The sequence below is a fragment of the Scyliorhinus canicula genome, chromosome 12, assembly GCF_902713615.1.
Source record: "Scyliorhinus canicula chromosome 12, sScyCan1.1, whole genome shotgun sequence".
In the NCBI taxonomy this organism is placed as follows: domain Eukaryota; kingdom Metazoa; phylum Chordata; class Chondrichthyes; order Carcharhiniformes; family Scyliorhinidae; genus Scyliorhinus; species Scyliorhinus canicula.
The window spans coordinates 154,366,671-154,378,408 of NC_052157.1; the positions used below are offsets into that span (position 1 = coordinate 154,366,671).

Below are 11,738 nucleotides of genomic sequence, written 5' to 3' on the forward strand. Positions count from 1 at the left end.
CTCCTCTCTCTCTTTTTTCTCTCTCCTCTCTCTCTTTTTTCTCTCTCCTCTCTCTCTTTTTTCTCTCTCTCTCTTCTCGCGCGCTCTCCTCCTTTTCTTTCTCTCTCTCTTTTCTCTCCTTTTTTCTCTCGCGCTCTCTCTCTCTTTTCTTTCTCTCGTGCTCTCTCTCTTTTCTTCCTCTCGCGCTCTATCTCTCTCTTTTCTTTCTCTGCTCTCTCGCTCGCGCTCTCGCTCTCTCTCTCTCCTTTGCTCTCTCTCTCTCCTTTGCTCTCTCTATCTCTCTCTCTCTCTCCTTTGCTCTCTCTCTCAAGAGTCATATGGTAACCAATTAACAGGTTCAGGCAGCCGAGTGGACCGTTCCCCCTTCCGCAGCTATGTTTGCGGCTGAGTGTCGCTGGAGAGGGTGAATGCGGTGCCTACGGGTACCCTTGAGGTCTTCCCTGCCCAGTGGCCACCGCAGGGTTTGGATTTCTTTATTGACTCCCTCTTTTCACGTTTTGATTTGATATTCATAAGTTTCCATTGTTCTTTGTTATCTTTTGGCAGTGCCCCTACCAGGAGCAGTCCATTTTTCCTTCCCGTGAAGCACGTTGGTGAACCCATCGGAGTTTTACAACAAACCAACAGTTTCATCCTCCTGATCCCTGTTTGTTCAATCTAATTCCCAGAATTTGTTTGTGGAATTCAAATTGTAAAAATGCTGAGAGGGATGGAAGAACTTTGTACAAAACCCACAATGGTGTGTGCTCACCATTAATGTCATTTTGACAATGGGTTAATTTTGATGAAGGCCTGTACTTCTGCCCATCCTTTGCTGCCCTCCCGTGTCTCGCTCCTTTATTACTGGTCCTCTCAATTAGACGTTGTCCCCCTCATATTGTAGCATCAGGATGGCCATCGGAGTGTTCCCTGTCTGACCGTTCCTGGCTCCATCTATTCCAGGAATTCTATGGCGCTGATCCCCAGAAATCCCCGGACTATGGACGTATCGTCAATCAGCGGCATTTTAAGAGACTGATGTCCTTGCTGGAAGGAGCGAAAGTGGCGTATGGTGGCCAAAATAATGAAGAGGATCTTTACATAGGTACTGGTATAGGCTGTGGGAGGTGAAGTGTAACCATTAACCCAACTGCACGGTGACCTTTACATCAATATCAGCATGAGGCAGTCTGGGTTAATATTATCTTCTGGAGCAGAGATGACACTTCATAACTTTCCCCTTTTCTTGTTTTTTTTTTAAAAAAATGTATTTGGAGAGCACATTTTGCAGCTGCCAGACAGCCCAAATGCGGTACAGCCAATGAATTCGTAGACACTAACCGCACAGAAGGAGACCTTCTATTCAGCCTATCTAGCCTATAAATGATCTGGACAAAGGTATAGGTGATCTGATTAGCAAGTTTGCAGATGATACTAAGATTGGTGGAGTTGCAGATAGCGAGGGGCACTGTCGGAGAATACAGCAAAATATAGATAGATTGGAGAGTTGGGCAGAGAAATGGCAGATGGAGTTCAATCCAGGCAAATGTGAGGTGATGCATTTTGGAAGATCCAATTCAAGAGCGGACTATACGGTCAATGGAAGAGACCTGGGGAAAATTGATGTACAGAGAGATCTGGGAGTTCAGGTCCATTGTAACCTGAAGGTGGCAACGTAGGTCAATAGAGTGGTCACGAAGGCATACAGCATGCTTGCCTTCATCGGATGGGGTATTGAGTACAAGAGTCGGCAGGTCATGTTACAATTGTATAGGGCTTTGGTTAGGCCACATTTGGAATACTGCGTGCAGTTCTGGTCGCCACATTATCAGAGGGATGTGGATGCTTTAGAGAGGGTGCAGAGGAGGTTCACCAGGATGTTGCCTGGTATGGAGGGTGCTAGCTATGAGGAAAGGTTGAGTGGATTAGGATTGTTTTCGTTGGAAAGACGGAGGTTGAGGGGGGGACTTGATTGAGGTCTACAAAATTGAGAGGTATAGACAGGGTGGATAGCAACAAGCTTTTCCCAAGAGTGGGGGTGTCAATTACAAGGGGTCACGATTTCAAGATGAGAGTGGGAAAGTTTAAGGGAGATGTGCGTGGAAAGTTTTTTACGCAGAGGGTGATGGGTGCCTGGAACGCTTTGCCAGCGGAGGTAGTAGAGGCGGGCACGATAGCATCATTTAAGAGGTATCTAGACAGATATGTGAATGGGCGGGAACCAGAGGGAAGTAGATCCTTGGAAAATAGGTGACTGGTTTAGATAAAGGATCTGGATTGGCACAGGCTGGGAGGGCCGAAGGGCCTGTTCCTGTGCTGTAATTTTCTTTGTTCTATGCTGGCTTCCCATGGATCCATCCAGTCCGTTCCTTTTTCCCCCACTCTATCCCTATAGCCCTGCAGATTTATTTCCTTCAGGTGCCCGTCCAGCTTTCAGCTGTAATTAATCCCTGGACCCTTTCTGGAAAATCTTGCCCACACCCTCCCTCGACCCTTGCACCCTTCCTAAAAGGGTGGTGACCGGAACTGGACACCAGAATCTAGTCGAGGCCTATCCTGTGCTCCACAAATGTTCAGCATAACCTCCCTGCCTTTGTAATCAATACCTTTAATTACAACCCCTAACGTGAAAAGTTTTGCTAATTGCTCTCAATATGTCATGCCACAGTGCATCTGAACCCCGAAGCCCCTTTTGTTACTGTACACTCTGCTATTGAGTCCATATTGTGCCTCTCTATCTTATTTTTGCAAAAACAAAATGCCTCCCCTCCCACTTCTTAGTTTTAAATTACCATCTGCCACTTGTCTGCCCATTCTGTCAGCCCACCTGTATCATGTTGCAGTCAACATTCTCACTCCCTCTGCTCCATGTTTGGTATCACTGGTGAATTTTGAAATTTTGCTCTATTTTATTTTGAAGTTTTGTCACTGTTGTAATGTGGGAAACGTGGCAGCTAATTTGTACACTCTCAGCCCCCACAAAGACCACTTAATATGGGGCAGCACGGTAGCACAAGTGGATAGCACTGTGGCTTCACAGCACCAGGGACCCAGGTTTGATTCCCCGCTGGGTCACTGTGCGGAGTCTACACATTCTCCCCGCGTCTGCGTGGGTTTCCTCCGGGTGCTCCGGTTTCCTCCCACAGTCCAAACATGTGCAGGTTAGATGGATTGGCCGTGATAAATTGCCCTTAGTGACCAAAAAAGTTAGGAGGGGTTATTGGGTTACTGGGATAGGGTGGAAGTGAGAGCTTAAGTGGGTTGGTGCAGACTTGATGGGCCAAATGGCCTCCTTCTGCACTGTATGTTCTAATATGGACATATGAATTGGGAGCAGGAGTAAAGTTTTTTTTTTAATTTAACTTTTTAAAAAACTTTTCTGATGTTGATTTGAGGGATTACCCCCCTCACCCTGAGACCCTGGAGCTGCATCACTTGTGCCTCTCTGAAGAGCTGCCATCTCCGTAGGTCTGGCTTTCTTTTCTCCCTCTCCACCCCTAGCCCTCCGCCCCAGCATCAGTGAGGTAAGTGGGTCAGACTGTGAGTTTACCCATCCCGACCTTTCCTCTATTTATAGTGTGTTTGTGAACTAAAGTCAGGCTGACCTGGCTTTGATGCCAAGCTGAACTTTAACCTCCCCTTCACGCTCATGTGTTATTCCCTCTACTTATATTGGTGGCTTCTCCATGAATATGGTGGCAAAGAATATGGCTAATGTCTCAGTCCTGAGTATTCTGACATGGGAAGGCATACGAAGAAAGGAACAATGAGCAGGAGTAGGCCATTCAGCCCCTCGAGCCTGTTCTGCCATTTATCAAGACCATGGGTAATCTTTTTTTTTCTTTTTTTTTATAAATTTAGATTAGCCAATTATTTTTTCCAATTAAGGGGCAATTTAACGTGGCCAATCCACCTACTCTGCACATTTTTGGGTTGTGGGGGCGAAACCCACGCAGACACGGGGAGAACGTGCAAACTCCACACGGACAGTGACCCAGAGCCGGGATCGAACCTTGGACCTCAGCGCCGTGAGGCGGTTGTGCTAACCACTAGGCCACCGTGCTGCCTGACCATGGGTAATCTGATAGTATCCTCAAACTTATATCCCGCCTGCCCCTGCCGCCTGCTGTCCACTCACTTAACCTAGTTTTATCTTTTTGTAGCCCCCTTAGTCCTCTTCACAACATTTCCTACCTACCTTTTGTGTCATCAGCAAATTTGGCAACCGTCCCTTTAATCCTTTCCTCCAAGTCATTTATATAAATTGTAAACAGCTGAGCTCCCAGCACTGATCCCTATGACGCACCACTTATAACATCTTGCCAAGCTGACTACGAGCCATTTATGCCTACTGTCTGCTTCCTGTTCATCAGCCAATCTTCTATCCATGCCAAGATGTTAGCCCTTCTACCATGAGCTTTGATGTGGCACTTTATCAAATGCCCTCTGGAAATCTAAGTACAGTATATCTACTGGTTCCTCTTTATCCACTGCACATATTACTTCCTCCTCAAAAAAAAACTCTTGAGTTGGTTAAACATTATTTTGCTTTCACAAAACCATGTTGACTCTGCCTGATTACCGTAAGCTTACCCAAGTGCCCTGCTATAACGGCTTCTAACATTTACCCTCTGACAGATGGGGTTACGCTAACTGGCCTGTAGTTTCTGGTTTACTGTCGCTCCCCCTTTTTTTTGAATAATGGAGCTACATTTGCTATCTTCCAGTCTAATTGGATCTTCCCCGAATCTAGGCAGTTTTGGAAAATTAAAAGCAATGGATTAACTATCTCACTAGTTATTTATTTTAAGACCCTTGGATGAAGTCCACTGACTGGAGAGAAGCTCCTTCTGTAGAGAAGTGAGGGGTGTTCCTGAACCGCTGGCTGTACCCAGGGGGAGTTGGTGGGAGCCCGGGAACAGATGTGCCTGAGAAGCACTTCAGCCTGAATATCCGTGATGTTGTTTTTCTGTTGATCAATGGTCCTTTCCCCATTGCTAAATCGAGCTTCTTGTTAATATTTGCTCAGCTCCCACAATCGTGACCGATGTGGATCCCAACTCCAAGATTATGCAGGAGGAGATCTTTGGGCCATTGCTGCCGATAGTCACGGTCGCGAGTGCCGACGAGGCCATTGGCTTCATCAACAAGCGGGACAAGCCTCTGGCTCTCTACATCTTCTCTCGGGACAAGAAGGTGAGGATTGCAGCCTCTGTGGCTGCTTTGTGTTTCGTTGGTTGGTCTCCAAGACTTTGAACTCTCTGGCCCCTATCTTCCGTTTTACAATTTGACGTATATTGGTTCCAGTGCTTTCTTTGAACTAACGGTTGTCACGGTGTGTGCACCAGGGAGTGGAGAAGCTAATTAATCCAGTGAGTGGCCAACACAGTCCGATCAGGAAAAGGCTCTAGGATTAATCCTGCGGCTGTGATGAGTTACCTGGTCTCGGCCTGGTGCTACAGCAGTTCAGCTAAGATAAGGAACTCTCTGTGAAGGAACCCCCCCCCCCCCGCCGAACCTCTTGCTATGCTATTTAAAACTTATGTCCACGACTAATATTTTGGTCGCTTGTCCTAATCTCTCCTTCTGTGGCTCAGTTTAAATTTAGTGTACCCAATTCATTTTTTCCAATTAAGGGGCAATTTAGTGCGGCCAATCCACCTACTTTGCACATCTTTGGGTTGTGGGGGTGAAACCCACGCAAACACTGGGAGAATGTGCAAACTCCACACGGACAGTGAGCCAGGATCAAACCTGGGACCTCCGCACTGTGAGGCAGCAGGGCTAACCCACTGCACCACTGTGCTGCCCTATGTGGCTCAGTCTTAAAAGTTTTAACTGTTCCTAGATCTTTTGGATGATTCACCTATTTTGTATTCATTCATTGGATGTGAGCATCACCTGTTCGCAGGCCCACCCGCACATCACGCACACCTATCATCTACCCCTCAAAAAACCTACTCGCCCTGGCCACCGTCATATAACTACCGTGAACTGAATAAAGCGGAGCCTCGCACACAGCCCGACCTCCAACTCCCTTCACAGCTCCTCATCCCACTTGCGCTTGACTTCTCTCGGGGCACCTCCCAGTCCATTAGCTGTTTGTAGATCTCGAGACTCTGCCCCCACCAACCCCTGTTCTTGACACCACCTTGACCTGCAACCCTGGGTGCGGCAGGTCGGGAATGGACGGCTCCTGCTTCCTCACAGTCCCATTCCTGCTGGGCAGCTCGTATTCCTCTACCAAGCTCGAGAGGCTGCCCCCAATGAATAGGTCCCCAAAGCGCTCAATGGCCACCCTCGGAACCCCGCGTCCAGTCCACCCAGAGCGAACCCATGAGCCCCACACCCTCCGGGCCGCCACCACCCACAGACCTATGGAGTACCTGGCTGGCGAGAATGGCAGAGGTGCCGTCAACAGTGCCCCTGAGCTTGCTGCTTTACAAGATGCTGCCTCTATCCGCTCCCATACCGACCCCTCCCCCACTACCTAGTTCCTTACCATGGCTATATTTGCTGCCCATTAATAATTCATCAAATTTGGCAGAGACCGCTTGCCCTCCCCTCGTCCCCACTCTAGCAACATCTTCTTCACCCGTGGGGCTTTACCCGCCTACACAATCCCCAAATCAGCGCATTAACCCTCCCAAAAAAGCCTTTGGAATAAAGATCAGGAGGTTCTGGAACACAAATCAGAACCTTGGGAGAACCGCCATCTTCACAGACTGCACCCGCCCCGACAGCGCGAGCACATCCCACCTCTTAAAATCCCCCTTCTTTTGTAACTAGCCCAGATACCTGAAACTTGCCCCCACTACCTTGACCGGCAACTCGGCCAGCCTCCTCTCCTGTCCCCACGCCTGGATTGGGAAAACCTCACTCTTCCCCATGTTTAATTTGTACCCAGAAAACCAGCCGAATCCCTCCGATGTTGAGCACCTAGAGTGTTGTTGGAGCTACACTCATCCAGGCAAGTGGAGAGCGTTCCATTACACTCCTGCTTTGTGCCTTGTAGACCGTGAATAGTCTTTGGCGAATCCGGAGATGAGTTACTCACCGAATGGAAATCTGGAATCCGGGGGCCCAGTGTTATGGGATTGTTCAATGTTATAAATTGCTGACTTATCTCTCGCTCTCTCTCTCTGCAGTTAACAAAGAAGATGATAGCAGAGACCTCCAGTGGTGGTGTGACTGTCAATGACTGTATGATCCATTACACCGTTGACACACTGCCGTTTGGGGGTGTAGGTGAGTCCACAATGACTGTCTGTCCTGCAGGGTGGGTCGAATGGAATGAGCCACATTGGGAAGAGGAGAAAAAGATCCTTGGATAAAAGGCACCATTAATTATATGGCTGAATACCGGGGCCTATATGGAAGCCATGGTTAGAGTGCAGGGGGTACGGGAGTAGCCTTGTTCTTTCATTGATTGGGGGAACACTAATTCTAGAGGGAGCAGAGGAGCTTTCCCCCAGTGTCCTGGTCAATATTTCTCCCTCAGGAGAGCTTGCTGTGGGCAAATTGGCTGCGGTATTTCCTATATTACAACCGTGGCTTTCATTTCTCCTGCCATGTCCTCTGCTTACATTGCCCTTTTGAATGGGACAGTGTTGTGTGACAGCAGAGTCGAGGAGAAAGCACAAAAAGTTGTACCTTTTCTCAAATGTGAGACAGTCTGGTTCCTCAAATTTGTTCCTCGTTGTCTAAAACGTTGAGAGGGCATAAACAATGCTCTAGTTGGAAATATGATGGGAGTGAGTCTGGTCGGGCCGTCGGAGCTGCCGTCACTCCAGTTCTTGATGTTTTCCCCAATTGTGGGACATGCTGGTTACAGAAGGCATCTTCTGTATGGGGGCTGAAAACGGTGGACTGAGTTGCTCGCAAAATCAGTGCAGCTGAGGAAGGCCATTCAGCCCATCTAACTTTGGGAGAAAGGGATGTGGGGGACCTTCAGAGCTGCATCATCCGATACAGCCAAGTGATTACTGGAAATCCTCCGGGTTGGTTGTAAGCTTGGTTACAAAACGTCCTCCAACCTAATCCAGCTTTACCCTTTTTCAACAAAAAATACAATGAAACTCTCATTGACCTGAGCCTGTGTTGACTTAACAACTAAACTTTGTGGTCTTAAAAGGGACTTGGCTCCACCTTCGATGTTAGGGCACCACAGAAGATGCGCTGACATTCTATATATTCCAGCCCGTGTTGTTGTTCTTCTTCTGATTTTTGCTCCCAGGTAAGAGTGGATTTGGGGCGTACCACGGCAAATTCAGCTTTGAAACATTCACCCACCGCCGGGCTTGCGTGCTGAAGTCTCTGGCTTTCGAAAAGATGAACAGTATCCGCTACGCGCCAGCCACTGACGCGAAGCAAAAGCGAACCCTGTGGCTGATGAGTAAACGTGGAGGATGCGTAACAATGTGACCCGATACCGACTGTCGTACTGGGAACACTGGGTGCCATGGAAAGTAGGTCTGTTCTGATTATTCTCTGGATGTGAGCATTTATTAACCATCCCAGGTTACCTGACTCAAACGGCTGCCATTCATCCACTGGAGGTATTCCCCCGGTGCTGTTAGGGAGCGAGTTGCAGGATTTTGACCCAGTGACAGCGAAGGAACAAATGATTGTAATTCCAAGTCAGGATGGTGTGTGACCTTTTTGAGGTTACTGTTCCCACTGCTGGCCTTGTCCGTCTAGGTGGTGGAGGTCATTGATTCGGTTAGTTATATCAAAAAATCCTGGGCAGTTTGCTGCGCTGGGTTCTGCAGATAACCTGCACCGCAGCCAACAAACCCTGAATGTGGGAGAGAGTGACAATCTCTCGTTGTGGATAGAATATTCTAAGATTTACTGATGCTCCTGTGTGACCATCACTATCTTGAACTCTCAGACCTGAAGGAGTGACCTCTTGAATGGGGTACCCCTCCCGAGAAGCTGGCACAACTAGGAGGGGAGGTGTACCGCGCCTATTTGCAAGAGTTTGGTCAAAGAAATTTAATTCTCATTCTGCATTCCGCCTTTTTTTTTCTCTCTCTTCCAGCCTTGATACTTGAGACACACGGGAGATGAATAACACAACGACGCTACGATGACCTGATAAATCTGCGAGGAGCTGACATGTACTGAGCCTTGGATTCATGGGGAGAATTGGAGTTGATCCACATCTGGGGAAAATCTGTGACCAAAGTTGCGCGTCTGAAGTACCCCGAATCTCTTCTATTTTGAACACCCGAATTAACTACTTCCGACTTCCAAATCACATTTGATGACCCTAGTGGAAGACCTAACACCAGCACTGATGAGATGGGATTAATGGCCTCCCATACTTTAATTCTTTGGCACTCTTTATCCGATGTATGTCGGGTTTTATCTGATTTAACAATGATACTATTTTGAACCATGGTCTTTAATTTTACTCCGGTCTAATCGCTAATTCGCTTGCAATAAATTATGCTCCCTGTCACCCCTCCCTCTATGAAGGCCGGCTGCTCCTAGCTAGTTTGGTAGCCTTAAAGATGTTCTATCCTCTCACTATTAACTAGAATTGTTGTGCACATATGGGGCAAGCTGAACCACATTGTTGATGGCAGCTAAGTGGCGTGTGCCTGTTACACCCCACAGCCAGGCCCTTCCCTGTGCAGCGCTTCTCTGTTGGTCACTGCACTGTATCTCTGGACAGGGAGGTATGCAGCTCGCCCGAGCAGTGACGACTGGAGGAGGAGCTCAGCAGTGTGGCGTTGGGGGAAGGTAATGTTCCCCCATGGGGGAAGGTCACCGTTTCAATCCCAGCTCTCCTGCCTTGCCATCTCACCTCCTCTTCCAGCTTCTGCAGTATTTAGTGTTTTTTTAATATATACTCATGGCCTTGGTCCCAGCATCCTGAAGTAGTTTGTCCAGGAAGTTTCATTGCATCTTCCTGACGGGGATGAATCTGACTCCAAACACCACAGTGCCAAAGGTAATGCTGAAGCAGCACAGAGGGCAACGTTGGAGGCTGCGGCCTACAAATGGCTGTCGGGGAGCATCTGTTTGAACTCTCCGCCTGCTAACTCCTGCCTTTAGTGCAGCTTCTGTCCGTGACTGCAAATCAAACAGACATGTCTGGCAAAAAGAAAATAGCTATTGACTGCAGTTATTTATCCTTCAGGCTGAGTGACACCATTTATCATTGCTGGAGTGTTCCGGGAGCTGATTGTTGAGCATCTGCCTTGCACATGGTGGCGAGGACGTGTCACTTGTATCAGAAGGTTCAAGTTCCGCTCCACAGAGACCTGAGCGCAAGATCAGCGCTGCTGGCTCCAGTGCTGTGCTGAGGGAGTGCTGCGTTCTCGGCAATGCTACCTCTCACACGAGTCATTGAACAGAGTTCCCCAACGGCCCCCCTTCCCTGGTGCATCTAAAAGATCCAAGATTCCCTTGGGAAGAAGGGCAGGGGTATTAGCGCTGATGTCCCGGCCAATGTTTATCCCTCAAATCAACATCATGAAAACACGCTGTTCTCATGAGCAGCAATTTGGTTGCTGTGTTTCCTGTGGCTGCACCCCAGGCCGTAAACCACGTTGGGAAGTCCTGAGGTTTTTTTGTCACAGAGTGGCCTGGCTCTACCCTTACCAGCATGCACCCTTGGTCTGTGCATGGATTAGTGCCTCCCACCCCCTCGCCCCACGATGAGAATGCAGTCTCCTTCTCTCTACTCGATCAAATCCCTCTTTCTTTTTAACACCTCGACAAAATGACCCCACAACACATACCGAGCCTAAGTCGTCCCAATTTAATCCTGGACGTATTGTATCTGACCTGCAGCCTATATCACTCTCTCCCGGGGTTTTCAGAGACGAGCTTGTAACCAAGGTGACGGCCTTGCTCGTGGTGTGCTTGGCCAGAACGTCTTCCTTCCTTCTGCTTTTGCGCTTCCTTCCGCTGTCCCCGTACTTCTGAAAATTCCACATAACCCAACAAAAGTTACAAGTATCTTTTCTGTATTAAAAATGAATAATGCAATTAAACATGTACGTTTGTTTTATTGACTGTGAAATTTGGATGGCCGAATGGGGATGGGCAGAATGGCCTGTCATATCAAATATGGAAATGTGTCCAAAGCACATTGTGGTCATCTTGACTCGGTTCAGTCAGATTTTTAAGTGCTGGTCCCACAGTATTCGGTGGAGAGGATGCGGAGCAATTCCCCGGACCAGTGTGATCCGGAACGGATGGCATAGCAGGAAAAGGCCCTGAGAACCTTTCCTCACCTTTCGACTTAAAATTCTAAACAGCAAATCGTCCCCAAAAAAACGAGCTGCTTGTTTCTGAACAAATGTACAATGTACTCACCATGTGTCAGGAAATGGCTGGGCGGGGTGGGGTGGGGTGGGGTGGGGTGGGGTGGTGGTTGAGACGGTGGTGTATTAATCATGTCATTTGGGGGCAGCAAGGTGGCGCAGTGGGCAAGCTGCCACACGGCGCCAAGGTCCCAGGTTCGATCCCGGCTCTGGGTCACTGTCCGCGTGGAGATTGCACATTCTCCCCGTGTTTGCGTGGGTTTCGCCCCCACAACCCAAATATGGGCAGCACGGTAGCATTGTGGATAGCACAATCGCTTCACAGCTCCAGGGTCCCAGGTTCGATTCCAGCTTGGGTCATTGTCTGTGTGGAGTCTGCACATCCTCCCCGTGTGTGCGTGGGTTTCCTCCGGGCGCTCCGGTTTCCTCCCACAGTCCAAAGATGTGCAGGTTAGGTGGATTGGCCATGATAAATTG

The 11,738-nt window shown here is 48.6% G+C and overlaps 1 protein-coding gene across 3 annotated transcripts in view; it reads left to right on the top strand.

Annotated features, from left to right (window-relative positions):
• Nucleotides 1–10,988, top strand: part of LOC119975086 (aldehyde dehydrogenase, dimeric NADP-preferring-like) — a 54,370-nt gene extending 43,382 nt beyond the window's left edge. For 2 of the 3 annotated variants that reach the window (XM_038814602.1, XM_038814600.1), the window contains exons 7-11: nt 943–1,084; nt 5,009–5,175; nt 7,128–7,227; nt 8,216–8,447; nt 9,023–10,988. In XM_038814602.1, coding sequence (XP_038670530.1) covers nt 943–1,084; nt 5,009–5,175; nt 7,128–7,227; nt 8,216–8,403 — 597 coding nt within the window. In that variant the 3' untranslated portion in view covers nt 8,404–8,447; nt 9,023–10,988. Of the gene's footprint in view, nt 1–942; nt 1,085–5,008; nt 5,176–7,127; nt 7,228–8,215; nt 8,452–9,022 lie in introns of all 3 variants that reach the window. The other variant, XM_038814601.1, reaches the window with a different exon arrangement.
• The last annotated feature ends 750 nt before the right edge of the window (nt 10,989–11,738 follow it).